Source organism: Podarcis tiliguerta (genome assembly GCF_965153285.1).
Source record: "Podarcis tiliguerta genome assembly, chromosome: 8".
NCBI classification, from domain to species: domain Eukaryota; kingdom Metazoa; phylum Chordata; class Lepidosauria; order Squamata; family Lacertidae; genus Podarcis; species Podarcis tiliguerta.
The window spans coordinates 63,861,507-63,879,557 of record NC_139541.1 but is presented as its reverse complement, the minus strand read 5'-3'; the positions used below and the strand labels follow the sequence as shown (position 1 = coordinate 63,879,557).

The 18,051-nt window shown below is 48.4% G+C and overlaps 2 protein-coding genes across 5 annotated transcripts in view; both read left to right on the top strand.

Moving 5' to 3' along the window:
* Nucleotides 1-4,325, top strand: part of ASAP3 (ArfGAP with SH3 domain, ankyrin repeat and PH domain 3) — an 80,440-nt gene extending 76,115 nt beyond the window's left edge. For all 3 annotated transcript variants that reach the window (XM_083454882.1, XM_083454880.1, XM_083454881.1), the window contains exon 26: nt 16-4,325. In XM_083454882.1, coding sequence (XP_083311008.1) covers nt 16-90 — 75 coding nt within the window. In that variant the 3' untranslated portion in view covers nt 91-4,325. The remainder of the gene's footprint in view (nt 1-15) is intronic.
* A 1,970-nt stretch (nt 4,326-6,295) lies between these two features.
* TCEA3 (transcription elongation factor A3) overlaps nt 6,296-18,051 on the top strand; it is a 28,365-nt gene continuing 16,609 nt past the window's right edge. The window contains exons 1-3 of one of the 2 annotated variants that reach the window (XM_083455706.1): nt 6,296-7,301; nt 13,128-13,190; nt 14,790-14,895. In XM_083455706.1, coding sequence (XP_083311832.1) covers nt 7,233-7,301; nt 13,128-13,190; nt 14,790-14,895 — 238 coding nt within the window. In that variant the 5' untranslated portion in view covers nt 6,296-7,232. The remainder of the gene's footprint in view (nt 7,302-13,127; nt 13,191-14,789; nt 14,896-18,051) is intronic. The other variant, XM_083455705.1, reaches the window with a different exon arrangement.

Genomic DNA, 18,051 nt, shown 5'->3' with positions numbered 1-18,051 from the left:
CCCCCCCCCCCCCAGATCGGTTTCATTGAAGGCGATGGCACAAGAACGGGAGTTTTCCCCTCCAGCTTTGTCCACCCATTGCAAGACTGATGGGACCATTTTGTTCACGTTCCAGCTGCAGAGATGAGTCTGCCTGAGCTGCTTTGCAGACCTAAGGCAGACTCACCCCATCTCCTTTGAGCCTGCTCTTCTCCATAGGATGCCATCTGCGTAATCACTTCCTTGATCATATCCTTGGGAAGAAGCCACTGGCTTTGGCTTGGCTACTGTTCTCATTGCTGTTGTTAAGCAGGACCAGGAGAAAGGCCGGGAGCTCTGCCGATGTTGCTTGGTTGACTTTTTCTGGCTTCTTTTTGTGGCCTCACGCAACTGAGGTATCTTCTCGTTGGCTGTGGAGGCCAAGTCATCTCTGCCGCCGTTTGATTTTCTCGCGCGAGAACAAATGTACACCTGGGTGGGATTCAGACTCCTAGTGCAGTGTTTGGTTTCGTAGCAATCTCGGCTTCTGTTACGACAGTCACGAGGGATGAACCCCGCTTCCAAGAGAAATCTGAAAACATGCAGCAAATGCATATATGCTGGAGACTTGGAAAACCAAGCCAGGCCTTTGGCAGGGCTTCAGAGCTGCTGCACATCCTGCCCCAGCCCCATGAGGATTCACGCAGTAGAGGTCAAATACCCTACCCTCATGGATCCGTTTCTGCATCTCTTCATCCAGTGCAGAGTATCTTCACATCTGCTGTGTGCAGAGGATTCTGGGAGCCTTGGTTGGTCCCAACTGGCCTAGTCAGTTGAGAGTGTCCTTTAAGGGAAGGACTGCAGCTCAGTGGTAGAGCATCTGCTTTTCATGCGTAAAGTCCCAGGTTCAATTTCCAACGGCATCTTCAGGAGGGGATGAAGAAGGCCCCTGCCCGAAGCCCTGGAGCACTGCTGCCAATCAGTGTCGACCATGCTGAGCAAGATGGGCCAGTGGTCTGACTTTGCATAAAGCAGGTTCCTGTGTGGCTATATCTGTTAAGCACCAGGTGTGCGCTGCTGGATAAGTTGGATAATGGTCTGCAAACTCCAGGGCTTGCCTCCACTATTCACCTTTCAGGGACTGCTTTCTGCCAGGACAGCCACAGCTTTCCCATGTCCCATGGAAGTCACTGCCCTACAAATGAAGAAGATTGATGAAGGGCAGAACTCATGTCTGATAAAGCAAAGCTTTTCAAAGCGTTGGGCGCTCGTGGGAAGTGAGGGGCATCTGTAGCTCTTCTTCAGGCTGCAAAATGTCTTGGGGCCCATACTGACCAGCCTGTCTGCCATTATAACTAACAGAATTACAGAATCATAGACTGTTTTAAGTCAGAAGGGAGCTTAGAGGTCCAACCTCCTGCACAATGCAGGAATATTGCAGCTGCAGCATCCCTGGCAGAAGCTGGTTGCACCGCTGCCCAAATACCTTCAGCAAAGGAAAGACCACCACCTCATGAGGCCGTCTGTTCCTCTGTCAATTAGCAATTAGGACATGTCTCCTATTAGCCAAAATCTGTTTCCTTGTGACTTCCACTCTTTGGCTCTACTCTTGGAGCAACAGAGAACAAATTGATTTTCTACATTATGGAGCTCCTGATAACTTCCTGTGGAATCTGTGAGTTCTGTAGAGTAATGTTTTGAAACCACTGCTGCTCGCACTTTGGAAGCTTTTCAGGCTGAATCCAAACTTCTTGTTGTTTGGATTTGGGCACCAGCCACCACTGGGAAGGCAGGGAGGCCAACAGTAGGAGAACCTAGAGCCAAGGGCAGATGCAGAAAAGTAATTCTAGTTTTCTCCCTGTCCTGTTCCCTGCTGAGTGGTACAGGGGCTATGGAGGAGGCTGGGAGCCAGGACTGGTTGTCGTTAAGAAGACAGGCCAGTGTGGGCTGGCTGAGAGCAGACTGAGGTTGGTAGGGCAGTACGCCATAAGATCCAGCCCAATATTTTTAGAACTGCTCAGCCAGTTTGGAAAGTGCCCTTCTCCCGTTTTTGACCCTCTCCTGCCAAGCTATGAGAAAACCAATTCTGCAAGTCTGCAGAATGGTTAAATTCTGAACAAAAAGGAAAGCAGCTGTTGCCAAATTGGCAGTTCTCCCCGACAATGAAATCCCTCCCCGAATCCCACAATTAGGTTTGCAACTGTTTTTAAAATGTTACTTTTAAAAAAATGAATAATTGTGAATGTACCGCTTCAAACGTTTTAAGAAGTGGATGGCCCATCAGGAAGATGAGTAGATGTCTGAACCCGTGGGGTTGTCTTGCTGATAGGTCTATCTGCTGTGGAAATAGCAAATCCAGTTTGGCTCTCATGGCTGAAGAACTCACTGCGACTGCCCTTTTAAATACCACGTCCGTCCTGGCCTTCAAATGCTCCATTCTGGTTTGACCAGTTTTAAAGAGAAGCAATATCACTATGCATGCTCTGGCCCTTTCCCCAGGGTGTGAAAAGTTCAGGGCAATCTTTAAACAGCTGGTTCTTTTCCGCAGTGAGCGCCCTGCAGATTTCTTTGCAAAGGATGCATGAATAATGTGGATGCATCTGCCAGCAAAAGCTTTGCTGGTTTCCAAAACCAGGCCCCAGATGTAAGATGATTTAAACAAGCAAAGTTGTTTTAAGCTGCTTTTTCAGCACTAAGAACAACCAGAGCTGAATTTATTATTTTTGCTCAGCTACCAGCCGTAGATGAGTAGCTTGGTGGGAGAACATCTGCTTTGCATGCAGAAGGAGGCCTCAGTCCCTGGCATCTCCAGGTACAGATGGGAAAGATTCCCTACCTTAAACCCTGGAGAGCTGCTACCAGATAATAAACGATCCATCTAGCTTGGTTTTTTTCTGGCTCAGTGTAAGGCAGGCTTTTATGTTCCTTTTAAGTAAAGCCTAGTACATTGGGCAGAAAGTCTACTTAGCAGAGTAAGTATTGTTCCCTCAGCCAACCCCAGCATACATTCTCCAGGAAGAAGGGACATGGGGACAAGGGGCATTATGCAGTTTGCTGTGTTCATGTCTTTCTGCTTCGTTGTCTTGTGCCCGACAGTCCTGTGGAACTCACTGACACAGGATATGGTAAGGACTAATAGGTCAATAAAGGCCTGTTTCAGTTTGTGGGGTTCCTGACCCAATACATGAATGGAATAACCATTGAGGTGATTGGATGGGACAAACAGGAAACTCCCATTTTCATTCTCAAACCTGGATTTATGTGTGTATTCTGTGCACAGAATCTGGCTTCTGGCACAAAGTATGCCTACCTAATTATCACAGATCTTCCTTTAAAAGATAGGATTCTAATTGTCTCAGAGACAAAAAAAGAGGGTGATATAAGGGGGCTGCAACAAAACGTTGCAGTACAAAGTGCTTGTTCATGATTCCAGCCACTGGCATAGCAATCCTTGTACTCTATCCCAAGTCATTCCTTGCTGCCCAGCAGCCCTTTAAGATCACTCTGTAAATATGTAATTATTGTGTAGTACAGGGGTTGCCAACCTTTTTGGGTCAGTGGGCTACATTTAGAACTTTTTTAAAAAGTGCCTTAGGTCACAAAATGGCTGCCGTGGGGGCATGGCATAATAACTTTGCTGTACTAGGGAGAGGCTGAGCCAGTGGAAACAGGAAGAGCAAACAGTGTCTCTCACATTGATTTTTGGAGGCCATGTGGCACCCTTTTGTGGGTGCCATGGAAGATACTGGGTACACTGGCACCTATAAGGTGTCATGTTAGAGGCTCCTGGTATAGAAGTTTACATGTTAGCTAATACTTTGAAGCTATCTCAAACTGAGTTCAGCACTGGGAGGAGGGGAGCAGGACTGTGCTTCATTTCCCCCCAATTTCCCAAACTAATGAAAGCAGGGCCAGTCCCATCGTTGGGCAGAGTGGGGTGATGGCCTCTGGCAACAGGCACTGGAGGCAGCCCTCTCCAGCCATATTCCTCCTGAGTGTGTGCAACAGGCCTGTCATATACCTCTAAACTAGACTGCTTCCCTCAGAGTGTCTTCCCAGGCACCTATCTTGGTTTCGTTGCAGAAATTTTCAACCCGGTTACCCTCTCCAAAATTGGTTTGCACTGAGTTTAAAAGTACCACACAGGTATTTGGATCTGTGATTGTTTTCTTGGACCAACATAACCCTCGGCTGGTATGGGGCTGATACCACAAGTCTGCTGCTCTCTGAAATACTGCATTTTTATATATAAAAAAGACGAAGAGTTGTTGGGAGATAAGTTGAATATGCCACCTGAAAATGTACTGTTTTTTGTTCCTATCTTTTTGTTTTGTTTTGTTTCTAATAAAAGTTCTGATTAATGATGATGATTTTTTTTTACTAGTAGTACTTTGGTGTGATTCATGCCCTAGTTGGCTTCCCAACACCATAGCTTTATTTATTTCAAATATTTGCACATCAGCTCATTACACAAGGATCTGGAGTGAAATACAAACCAACCACAGCCATACTCCTAGTCCTCATGGGCAGTAGCAAAGGAGCAGTAGGTAAGAGAGGGGGAGGGAGGGAGTTGGATGAGTACCTGGTAGTAAGCCTCCAAGCTGCTTAAGGTTAAAAGTTCCTGGAAAGTGGAGAACTTTTGGCCCTCCAGATGTTGCTGTACTACAGCTCCCATCATCCCTGGCCATTCATTGGGCATGCTTGCTGGAGCTGATGGGAATTGCAGTGCAGCAACATATCCCACATCTAATATAGGACAATAAAAGAAAGATATTCACCTAGTGTCAAAAGGACAATGTAGAAAGTTTTCCTGGGCAGTGCATGTTTCCCCAGATGGGGCTGAGGTTCATTTGATTTACTACTCTCTCGTCACATAAGGTCCCAAAGCAGCTCCTAGCAATTCAGAAATACAGCATTAAAGATTGCTTAAAACAAATGACAGTCACAGGAATAGGGAAGACATTGACAAATGGGAGGAATTCAGTATCACACTATGATGATTGCTCCCTCTGTGCAAAGTATCTTAGCTTGTCAGGTGGAACAATCTGCCCCACTTAGAAGAACCCCTATACTAGGTTTACCAGATGTCCCTGGTTCCCGGAGACAGTCCCCAGATTTGAATATCTGTCCCTGGACAAATTCCGTCCCCAGAATGTCCCCAGATTTGCAAATCTGTCCCCGGGAAACATGGCAGCAGCAGCCTCAGCAGCCCAAAGCCAGGCTGGTAGCACAGCTGGCTCTGGCTAGCTTTAGGAGATGTTCGCTGCCATGGTGCCTGCCATTTTTCCTTGCCAGAAGTCCCCATATGATGTGTCTTGTGCGCTACACATCATATGAGGACTTCCGGTGAGGAAAAATGGGTGCCATGGCAGCGGGCATCGAGCAGCTCCTGAAGCCGGCCAGAGCCAACTGCTCTACCAGACTGGCTCTGGGCTGCTGACTGCCGCTGCCACTGCTGAAGGGGAACTGTGGACGTCTGGCGGTACAGATCTCCTGCCCCCTTTGTTTTGACTGATGGGGGGGTCTCAGGAGTTGTGGGCAGCGGCTGTTGCCCAGTTTTTTTAAAACTGCGCATTTATGTTTCACAGGGTGCGAAAGAATGGCTTTGCACCTTGCTTGTCAGAGAAACTGTGCCCTTGCACCCCTCCTGGGCAATGGCTGCCCACCTGCGACTCCCAAACCTCCCCCGATCTGTCAAAACAAAGGGGGAAGGGGGCAGGAGATCAGGGGAGGCTCGGGAGTCACGGGTGGGCAGCGTGCCATTGCCCAGTTTTTTAAAAACTGCACATTTGTTTCGCAGGGTGTGAAAGAAGGGCTTTGCAGCACCTTTATACAATACGCATATGTGCTTGGGCCCAGGGTCTTTTGCCTCACCATCCCTACTACTGACTCTGTTGCTACTCAGCTTAAAAAAAAAAAGGGGGGGGGTCCCTGGATTCATTGGAAAAAATCTGATAACCATACCCTATACAAATACTGAAATAGTTATGTATGAATGCAATTAATATGCAATTAATATATATAAAAGGAACCATCTGCCCCACAACATGCAGCTCTGGCAATTCTCCCGGGATGATTTTGGGGTGGGGTGGGGGGAAGAACTGAGGGGGAAGTCTCATTGCACTGGCTCCTGCTAGTGCAAGTGTTTAGTTGACTGGGGGCCAAACTCTCGGGTGTCAAAGCACACAGCAGGAAAAACGCAATGAAGGTCCCAGATGCAGAGCAGGGAGTGCCACAACTTAGGGGCTGCCACAGAGAGGACCCTCTCCCAGGCTGTCTTTCACACACACCAACTTCTGGGGGCAATGAAACGACCAAGAGAGCTCCTTTTGCTGATCTGAACATCCAAAAGGTTCTGTGGAGAAGGCGGCGGCCTTTCAGAGGTTTTTTTTGGGAGGGGGGCAGCTTGAATTGGGTACGGAAACGAACTGGCAACCACTGTTAGTGGTTGCGTGCCCTACTTTTCCCGAAGACAGCCTTGGACTTAATGGGATGGGGTGGTGTGTGTGTGTTTCCAATCCCTCTTTTAGATTGCAATAACTTTGCTGATTAAAAAAAAAGCGACAATGCTGCATTGGGGGGGCCGCCTCCCCCCTTTTTCCTTCTGCAGCACCCGGAACCTTTGCGCCATGGGGAGAAAAAAGAGACAGGCTTTTCGGCGGCCAGTTTTACGCACCTCTTTGCGGGCGAAGCCAGTACCTCCGCCCACAAACTTTTGCAGGAGACTGCAAAGCGAGACTGAAAGCGGCGCTCATCTCCGGGGACGCCCGAGAGAAAGGGCGTCTGGAAGGGCCCCGAGAAAGCCTCTCGCTCCCCGGTCCCTTCCAGCCACCTGCAGACGGCCTCAGTATCCAGCCCACCCCGCACCCACCCGCCTGAAATCTTTCCACCCCTTAATCCTCGGCTCCTATATTTAGCCCAGCCCCCTAGTGCTATTTTGACTCCCTGGCCGTCATTTATAAGTGACCGAGTGGCCCCTCCCCTCTCCAGCACGCCTGCGTTATTTCGCCCTCTTGCCTTCCTTCCGCGTCAAACTTCTCCAGTGAGTGCGAAAACTTTCCCTTTATTCCGCCAAGTACGTTCCCGCCTCTTAAAAAACACCAAAAATCACCAAAAACCAACAACTACAACTGTCATAAAACCAAATCCGGATCCAGCTGGGTCCGTTTCTTGCCCCCCCCCCCCACCGGCGACTCCCCGTTAAATATTTTCAGGAGCTCGCCTTAGCGAAGCGTGGCATAGGTTTGTTTGTGTTTTTTTGGAGAGGAGAAGCCATGGGGCAAGCGGAGGAGCTGATCCGAATAGGCAGAAAGCTGGATAAGATGGTGTCCAGGAAGAACATGGTAAGAGAAACGGTGCGCGTGTTGTGTTTTCGCTTCGCTTGTGTGCTTTCTGTTTTAACTCTGCTTGAATTCGCAGGAGTCTGTCGCTGGCACCGGAAGGTCCCTTTCGGGTTTCAAGAAACAGTTGCTTTTCCTGTGGTTTCCTGTGGTTTTCTCACCGATCAGCAAACTTTTTGCAAAACCGTCAGAATCGGAGGAGGTGCAGCTGCAGCGCTTAACAGTTGCGGGGCGGGGAAATCAGGTTTTTAAAAAAGCCCTTGCAGGGTTTGCGTTACAGCTGAGAATCGTTGTGCTCTTTAGGTGACCCGAGACAAGCAAAAATATATTATTTCCTGTGTTTGCTTTGCTTAAAAGCCAGGTTCCCAATCCCCACCCCCAAAAATCTGGGGAGTAGTTTTGTTTTCACCCACCCCCACCTCAATCATATTTGTGAGAGCTTCAGTTTTCTTTCAGGGACAGCGTCCCCCCCCCTCCCCGCCCCGCTTGCTCCTGCAGATCTCCAAGTGGCCAGTCCCTAAGAGGATTTGGAGAGAAGGTATGTAGACAACAGGTGTTTGGCAGGAGTCTGGCAATGTAAATTTAATCTTTGCCTGGTGTCTTGCTGAAGGAATGGCAGCAGAGAAGTAAAAATAATGTATGTTGTGCAGGAACAGGGGAGAAAAAGAGTACTCCCAGCATTGCCTTCCTCCATCTAGCTACATGGGAAGATGTGTGTGTGTGCGTAACCACAATTTAAAGGTTGAGAAATAAAGCTACATGCCACTCCAATATGCAAGTCGTGAGAGACTCCAGGAGTTTCAGGGTTTGGTTTCCTTAGAATCATAGAGTTGGAAGGAACCAACTTTTATTTTATATACTGTGATCTTTTTATGCTCTGAGATCTCCAGGTATAGGGCGGTATATAAATAATAATAATAATACAATGCATGAATATATAGCTGTTGTTTATGGGGTGCGGATCAAACCTGTGACCTTGGTGTTATCAGCCCCACACTCTAACCAGCTAAGCTATCTTTGGAACGAAGGTCAGTAGAGATGGTGGTGCCTTTGGGACATATGGTTTTATTTGCACATATATGCAACCTGAGCATAAGATAGAGGGGCTCATGACATTAGCACCCCGGCAAATTTTACTTAAGAATAAGATTGCTTTGAATCCAGGGCATCTTAAACATCCTTCTATGTCTCCAGCTTGCTTCCAGCTCACTCAAACTACACTGGCGGTGGTGGTGGGGAAAGGCCCAATGATTTGTTCTATGGCACAGAGCAACTTCTTTGCTTATGCTAATTGTGGTGCTTAATTCGCCAACCAAAGCCATTACCAAGATGAAGGGGCTGCTTTGGCAAGCTTGCTCTTGGACATCACACAGACACAGAATCCCAAGGATTGGAAGGGATTCTGGGCATCATCAAACTCATAACAATTTATTAGTACAATTGCAAATGCAATTGGGGGGTTTATGTGCTATGTTGTACCGTATCGGGCAGATGCTTCACCTGTGATGGACATAGGGTTATATCTTTAATAGTAACATTTGATTAGGTTATCTGTATTTTGTAAGTGAGCTCCCGTGGTTCGGTCCCAGATCCTGCCCACCTAGCAGTTTGAAAGCATGGTGGGAAGGTAAACGGCGTTTCCGAGCGCTGCTCTGGTTCGCCAGAAGCGGCTTAGTCATGCTGGCCACATGACCCGGATGCTGTCTGTGGACAAATGCCGGCTCCCTCGACCTATAGAGTGAGATGAGCGCGCAACCCCAGAATCGTCCACGACTGGTATGGGGTACCTTTACCTTATTTTGTAAGTCATTTTGAGACATTCTGGGTCCATTCAAATAGCCGCTTACTTGAAATCCAGCTGCTGTCTCACCGCATTCATAGACACAATCCATATTGACCCTGTTGCTTCTTGACAAATGTTGCTTGATTTGTAACCCCCTCCCCCTTGCCCAAATCAGCTGCAGTGCACTAGAAAACCTATGCTGAATTCACTTTATTCTTAAGAATGGCGTGTAAAGTTAAGATGGCTGTTGCCTATGCGCGGACAAGAGCACATGCAGAAATGAGTGCGCATGCGCAGATGATAGCATCATGAATAGTAGTTCCATGGTGCAGGGGTGGGGAAAGCAAGATGGTCTTGTGCATTGGGTGAATACACCCCCCCCATGTGAATGCGTTGGGAGAGAAACTTTCTGTATGCTAAGCTGCTAATGTAAATGCTATGTACTCAGAAACTTAGAATCTTAGAGTTGGGACCCCGAGAGTCATCTAGTCCAAGCTCTGCTTAAAAACCTCCAAGGAAGGCCTTTTTTTGATTGGTGGGAGATGCAAACTTTCCCATTTCACCTGGCTCTTCAAGGCACAGCTATGGACAACCTCACCGTCCCTGCTTGTTTACTCTGCCATGTGTGGCAATTGCTCATTGGCTTCTGGAGCTGGGTGTGTTAGTAAACCTGATTGTAGCATTTTCCTTTTTAATGATTAGGTCGCTAATCACATGCGAGAAGGGAATCGAACTGAGTGCAAACTTTGTTTTCAAAAGCACGCCTAATGGGTAAAATAGGGATCTAATGGGGAGGGGGAAGGCTAGAAAACAAGGGATGTGCTTGGTGGATTAGGGACAACTAGGGGACATGTTCTTGCTGAGGAGTTTAGGACCCCTCCCAGCAAAATGAGCAGGAGGGTCCCTGAATGTGGCAGGGCTGGCTTACCATTGTGGGTGGGGAGCCTCAGAGCTGGGGGCCAGACATGGTGCCCTCTGCCTGGCCCTTGGCTGGCTCTCCTCTCCCCAGAGAGGGTCATGTCCTCTCTCCCCAGACCTCACCCCTCATCGGCCTTGCATTCACACCCTCCTTGAGCATTTTTGCCTGGCTGGGATGCTGATAATGCCTCCTCCTTGCCTGGATGGAGGATAAAATGGCCTCTCTGCCCAGCCCTTGGAATTTGGACCCCAGGCCACCCCCCTCACCTGTCCTTCTGCACACCAGAGTGTGTTTGCCCTGTGAGATGTGTAGTTGAACTCCAATCAAGTTTCTTGCTTGTCTGCACGGAGGACAGAGAAGAGTGTGTGTTCAAAGGAAGCTAGCCCCCTTGTATAAAGGCAACATTTGCATTTGTTACTCCACCCACTTTTGCCACTGGCCCCGCCCACCCTTGGCAGGTCCCTTTGGAAGGTTGCCCAGGAGGGAATGCAGTCCTATAACGCCATATATACCCAGAGTGGGGAGGACACAAGCCCACACAGTGCAAAATTCTCTAAGTGCACAGCTGTCCTTGCATTATCTCCCTGTGGACAGGCTCTGTTGCATTTACTTGAGAATGGACACATTCTTTTTTTTAAAAAAATTGTATTTATATCCCACCTTTCCCCCCAAGGAGCTCAAGGTGGCATAAGTTATTCTCCCCTTCTTCCATTATTCTCCACAAGAGCCCTGTGAGGTAGGTTAGGCTGAGGTTCCAGGCCACCCACCCAGTGAGCTTTATGACTGAGTGGGGATTTGAACCCTGGTTTCCCAGGTCCTAGTCCGGCACTCGAACCACTACACCACAGTAGAGTTGGTGTAGGTCAGAGGATGTTTTGCCATTCTTATTTCACTTGAGCGGTCTGAGGATTTTGTCCTTTGGCTCCCCGGCAATACTCAGCAGAAGGTGAACCACGGAGCAAGATTTGCACCTTGAGTTGAAGTTAATGTTTGACTTCCCTTGCAAACTTTGCTCTAGTATGCAATGACTGTAAATAACTCCTCCCTACCCTCCTCTGCCAGATCGCCTTCAACACCCACCCCTCCAAAGAGTTAAGGCCAATATTTGAAGGTTTTGCTGCAACCACTGTAATTTTGCAGATCATGCTGGCATAGAGGGGAAAAAAGGCTTTCCTTCTTTAGGGAGACTCTGACCTGGGAAGGGAGCATGAAGAAACACAGGAATCTGCCCTATACTGTGTCAGACCCATTGGTCCATCTAGCTCAGTATTGTCTACACTGACTGGCAGCAGCTCTCCATCTGGAGCCTTGACATCTGGAGGGAGGGGTGTGTGGCTTAGGGAGAGACCCGAGGGCCAGTTTGAGAAGCTAAGTGGGCCACATTTGGCCCTTGGGCCTGAGATTCCCCACCCTTGCCTTAGGGACTAGAAACCTGAGCACACAATGGGCAATATGAAAGAAAGCTCACCCCCACAACCAGAAGTATTAAGGGTGCATTCACCCCTGTTCTAACTATGCAGGGATTGAGGAGTTTACTGATGTCTTCCCTGTATAGAAGTATCAACAGCAGAGAGAGGCACCTCTTTGTCACTAATAGTAATAGTAATAAATTTATTATTTATACCCCACCTATCTGGTTGGGTTTCCCCAGTTGCTCTGGGCGGCTCCCAACAGAATATCAAAAATACAATAAAACATCAAATATTAAGAACTTACCTAATAGACGGGTGCAGAAATCAGAAGCTCTGCAGTGTAAAATGTTTGCAATGTGTATGTTTGTGACATCATCTTGGAGAGCAATGGAAATAAATTGGTGACTCCCTCACCCACCCATCACCTGCGAGAGAGTTTTTGTTTTCCCAAAGGTGAGAGAGCCCATTGCAAGTCCCATGTGCTGCCTGCTTGGGCTGCTGCGGCCCACTGCAGAAGTTATTTGAGATGCAGACAGACGTTCTGTTGACAAGGAAACAACATTTGACTTTTGCAATGTCAGGTTTTCGCAAAGATCCCTGAAACTTTCCCCTGAAATGAATTTCCAGATAAGGGTCTGCCTGCTGGTGCGGGGGACAGGGACATGTTGCCCCATGTCCCATGCAAATGGTACGTCTTGGCCACAGAAACCTCCAGCCCTAATAATTATTTAATAATTATTATTTCTACCCTGCCCATCTGGCTAGGGTTCATTCATTGCAATGTGCCAAATTCAAGCTTGGGCTGTGCCACTGGAAACCTGCCACCTAGAGTTGATTTGTAGTGGCATGCCAAAATATGCATAAGTTGAAAGGTGGGCAGCACTGTCGTGATGCATCCTGGGAGTCATTGCAGTCTGGCTCTGTCGCAAGCACTGGCTGGTTGTCTGTCTGTGACTCCCTTTTGATAACCACAGTCAGACACCAAATTGGTATGGTCTCAAGCAGTGTCAGGAGTGAGCCAGCAATATCATCAGATCATCATCTGAAGCCCATCTTCATGTCCGGAATGTGGCAACACTAGAATGGGCCTTTTCTGTGGTGGCTCCCCAATTGAAGAATGCTCTCCCCAAGGGAAGTTCACCTTTGTTACATATCTTTAGGCACCAGCCAAAAACATTCATTTTCTCCCAGTGGCAAGAAGAGCAAGAGCAGCTCTAAGGGGCTCTGGTGGTTCGTTGTGGGCCTCCTGCTTGCGCCATGAGTCTTAGAGTGTGCCTGCTGACTCCTGGCTCCACCCTTAGTGACCACTGAGGGCATCCTCCCTTGAAGCAGGTATAGGGGGCCTTTTTCAATTCTAGAGCACCACCTCCCCTTCTGGACCGCCATTCTGGCACCAGCAATCAGCAGTGAGCAGGGGTAAAAGTGGGTGGAATGGAACAAACGCTCATTGGCTGACATGCCCTTCTCTGTCCTCCATCCAGGCAAGCCAAAAGCACAATCGAAGTTCAAGGATGTGTCCTAGCCAGGAAACTCCCAAGGGCCAGATACAACGGTCTTGGAGGGCTGCATCTGGCCCCTGGGTCTGAGGTTCCTCACCCGTGCCTCAAGAGATTGCCACTGACCATTCCTACAACAGGCATAATGCAGGAGACAAGGAGAACATATTTTAAGGCTTTTTAATATTCCCTGTGTGTGTTTGTTTCCCCCCTTCTTAGGAAGGAGCTCTCGACCTACTGAAGAAACTGAACAGTTGCACAATGACCATCCAGCTGCTGCAGGTATTTGAATTCCAGGGCATAAATACTTTGGGCCAATGAGGTGCTGTCTGGGCATTTACCTCATCTCAAAAAGGGTGTTGGAGGGAGTTCAGAAAAGGGCAACGAAGATGATCAGGGGGGTGGAGCAGCCCCACCTCAGGGAAAGGGTCCAGCGTTTGGGATTCTTTAGAGAAAAGATGAGGAAAAAGGTGGCATGATAGATGTTTCTAACATAATTCACGGCCTTGAGTAATGGATGGGGGAAAGTCATTTCCTCCTCTCTCATAACTTGCATTGACATCCCATGAAGCTGAATGTTAGAGGATTTGGGACAGATACAAGAAAGTATTTCTTCGTGTGGTGCATAGTTAAGCTGTGGGCGTCATGCCCAGAAGAGGCAGTGATGGCCACAAAACTGGATGACTTTGAAAGAGGATTGTGTGGCAAGTTCTCGCCCCCCCCCCCCAGTGGAAATAATGACACATGACACAATTACTAAGGTTAATGGGCTAAATAAGGCCACAACTTTATTGGTTACAGGTGATGAGCGGTATTGGCGTAGGCATTGGTCCTAGCCGACTATATCCGACTTCAGCCCATCCACTTGAAGTCTGGGAAGGGTTACCCACCAGTAGTGGGAGTCCTGCTGTTGCACATCAACTAGGAACTCCCCTGGGGTCACCGATAGGGGGCGTGCCTTAGGCCCTCACCGCCCCAGGATTTGGACAGGGCCACTCCCCCTGGAATCCTTTATTGGACTACCTTTCAATATGCGAGGCAGGTGATGGCGCTACCTCCCATCTTCCATCTACAGAACTATACCAATGCCTAACCGCCAATACCAAGAAAGTTATGACGATTTGCTATGAGGTAGGCGAAAACCAAGTGGCTGGTGCCAATTTGCCAAGTGGAAAAATTCCTACCAGGCCTCTCAATGGCGACCAACCAAGGTCCATAGCAAAGTCAAGGAACGAAAACCTTATAGGGCGGGTGGGTGGGAAAAGCAGGAACTGCGTCCTGCTTTAAATAAGGCAGGCCACATCCCCAGAGCCTTCCAATTGGCTGGCCAGGAGGTGACGCGGCCAGGAATCCCTCCCAATCATGCGCAGAGTGTGTGTGTGAAGCCCGCAACCCCATCTCCTCCTTAGGTCAGAAGTGGCTTGGGACAAGTTCATGGAGGATGAATGAGGCTACTAGCCATGATGCCTACGCTCTGTCTCCATGGTCAGAGGCAGTTATGCTTCTGAATACCAGCTGCTGGAAACCACAGTGGGAGAGAGTGGGTTGGCTGCTGTGAGAACAGAATACTGGACTAGATGCATCATTGGCCTGACCCAACAGGCTTTCCTTATGTTTGCTGGAGCACAACTCCCATCATCCCTGTCACGCTGGCTGCTGCTGATGGGAACTGTAGTCCAACAACATCTGGAGGTCACTGCTTTGGCTTTGCAAGGTCAGCTCTGCCTGACATGGGCCCCTGAATCCTCCAGCTGTTCCCTGGCCCCTTTTCAGTCGGAGACATGAAGGATTAAACCAGGGACATTCCACATGCAAAGCGTTTGCTCTGTCCCTGAGAGCTCTTGCTTAAGCAGCTGCTGATCCCTCTTCTCTGTCTCTCAGACCACAAGAATTGGCGTGGCTGTCAACACAATCCGCAAGCACTGTGCTGACAAGGAGGTGGTAACTCTGGCGAAAATCCTCATCAAGAACTGGAAGAGGTTGTTGGGTAAGATTGTTTTGTTGTGGGTGGCAAAAAAATGTCAGCAGGTTCTCTGAGTATCACTATTGGAAAGCTGCTTAGACTTCAAGAAAACAATCTTAGCTGAGGGTTTTGAGATTGGTGAGGCCTTGTGCCCCAAGGTAGAGGGGCCTGTAGAGCAATGACAGGGGATGTGTGGCCCTCCAGGTGTTGTACAACTCCCATCACCCCCAACTCTTGGCCATGCTAGCATTGGATGATGGGGTGATTCTGGATCAGAGAGACAAGAAAATGAGAGCCCCGGCACTTCCATATTGAGACATTGGGGACTAGTAGGATGCAGAGCATACATAGCTGGGGTGAATATCGGCTGGTACCGTGTGGGTGTTGCACCTCATAACAGGTGATGGTGTGAGAGTGAGGCCCAGGCAGGTAAGTGTGCCTGTTGCCTCTCTCCAACACTGTCTGTGCATAGACAACCAAATAGCACCAGTGGGGCTGTGGTTTGCCCTTTTGACCATGCATGTTTCTTCCAGGGAAGCAAAATTGGAACTAAGAGCTTCTCTCGTAATCAGTAACTAACCGGGTGCTGCCTTTACTCACAGAGATGGTATGACACACCAGTGGCGTTTGGTTGGTTAAATGTGTACAGGAGTGTTCACTGACGACTCAATAGCATAGCATTTTCTCATGCAACTACAGTAATAACAGCTATTGGAGAGTGTGGAAATATGTACCATATTCTTGTAGGAGTTAATAGTCCTGACAGTTACTGCTGGAAGTACTAGCGGAAGATAGTTGTTCATCCCACACTTTGTTTTGGAGAGATATCTCCTGGTTTCTTTTTCTTTTATTTGGCCGGTTTATTCCGACCTGAAAAGACTGGTTGCAAAGGAATTCGTTTGTATTTTAAAGTGTGGCTTGCTTTCAGAATCTGAGGGCCCAAAAAGGGATCTAGGTTTTTAAAGAAAACAAACAAACAAACAAACAAACAAACAAACAAACAAACAGAACGCCCCATTTTAACAACAGACACACGGATCCCAGCTTCTCGCTGTGCAATTAATTTTATTAAGTGTTGTTTCTTTCAAAACAAAGGAAGAGTACTGCTGGATCAGGCAAAAGGCCCATCTAGGCCAGCATCCTGTTCTTGCCACTTGCGATTCCTGGACACTGGAATAACAACAACAACAACAACAATTATTATTATTTTTTAATACCCTGCCCATCTGGCTGGGTTTCCCCATCCACTCTGGGCAGCTCCCAACAGTATATTAAAAACACAATAAAACATCAAACATTAAAAACCTCCCTAAACAGAGCTGCCTTCATATGTCTTCTAAAAGTCAGGTAGTTGTTTATTTCCTTGACATCTGATGGGAGGGCGTTCCACAGGGCGGGTGCCACTCCCGAGAAGGCACTCTGCCTAGTTCCCTGTAGTTTTGCTTCTCTCAGTGAGGGAACTGCCAGAAGGCCCTCGGAGCTGGACCTCAGTGTCTGGGCAGACCAATGGGGGTGGAAATTCTACTTCAGGTATACTGGGCCGAGGCCGGTAGGTATTCATTAAAATTTGAGCTGAACTAAATTTTGTTCCCCATCTAGATTAGGCTAGGGATGGCTGTGATTCAGTTTGTGCTTTGTTTCAGAAAGTACAAAAACAGTAAGTTTGATTTTATATGCATGCTGAATCGACCCCCCCCCCCCCCCCCCGCAAATCCCTACTCTCTTGTAAACACGCACCAACACTTTGAATTGTTCCCGGAAACGTACTGGGAGCCAATATAGGTCTTTCAGGACCGGTGTTATATGGTCACAGTGGCCACTCGCAGTCACCAGTCTCGCTGCCGCATTTTTGATTAGTTGTAGTTTCCGGGTCACCTTCAAAGGTAGCCCCACGTAGAGTGCATTGTAGTAGTCCAGGTGGTATACTGCCTCCAATGGTGGAAAGCATCATTGATGATTTACAAGTGTGTGATTCTTGTGGCTGATTAGCTGCTTTCCCTGGTCAAAGGTCAGAGGGGGCAGGGTTTCTGTTGAGGCAGGTGATTAGCTGTGGGAGGAGCTTATCAGTGTTTGCAGGGCAGCGGAGCGCGCCTATTGGCGCGCGCAGTTTGAACCATCTTTTAGATTTAGGGGAGCTAGTCTCAAGCCCAACGACACATTCTCAAGATGGAGGGGGAGGGAACAGCTGCAGTCGCCTGCGGTTCCTGCGCAATGTTTGCCATCTTGCCAAAGGTTGCAGGCAGCTTTACGTGCAGCAATTGCATGTTGATTGCCCTCCTAAAAGACAAAGTCCAGCAACTGGAGGAACGTGTAGCTACGCTCCAAAGAATTAGAGAGCTGGAGCTCTTCTTGGAAGCAACAGAGCACACCGTCTCCACCAAGGAGGAGACAGGGGACTCCCCTGAGAAGGAGGCTAGTTCACCAACACAGGAGCCCGATATGTGGAGAAACGTGACTCAAAGAAGTAGGAGGCCCAGGGTTCGCTCTGATTGTCTAGAAATACACAATCGCTTTGAGGTCCTCTCCCCTAGCATGGAAGACGAAGAGCAGACTCCATTTGAGGATCTCTCCCTCATTACAGTCGATCACGTATATGAAGATGAGCAGCAAAGTCAGTCCTCAGGGAATGTGCAGGCGACCTTGGAACGGACCGCTCACGGAAGAACCCTGACCAAACCTAAGAGAAGGCGTGTAGTGGTGATAGGGGATTCCCTACTGAGGGGAACAGAAGCAGTGATCTGTGGGCCTGACAAGATGTCTCGGGAAGTGTGCTGTCTCCCCGGGGCTAAGATCCAAGATGTAACTGAACGACTGCAAGGAATCATAAAACCCACTGACAAATACCCCTTCCTCTTGGTTCATGTGGGAACCAATGACACTGCAAGCAATAGCCTCCAGAAGATCAAAAGAGACTACGAGGTTCTGGGCAGGAAATTGAAGCAATTAAATGCACAAATCGTCATCTCATCTGTCCTCCCAGTTGAACGACGTGGCCCAGGGAGAGAGAGGAAAATAGTGGAAGTAAACAGCTGGCTTCGCAAATGGTGTAAACAGGAACGGTTTGGATTCTTAGATCACGGACTGCAGTTTCTTGAGGATGGACTTCTGGCAAGCGATGGGCTGCACCTCACAACGGTTGGGAGGAATGTTTTTGCCAAAAAACTAAGAAACCTCATCAGG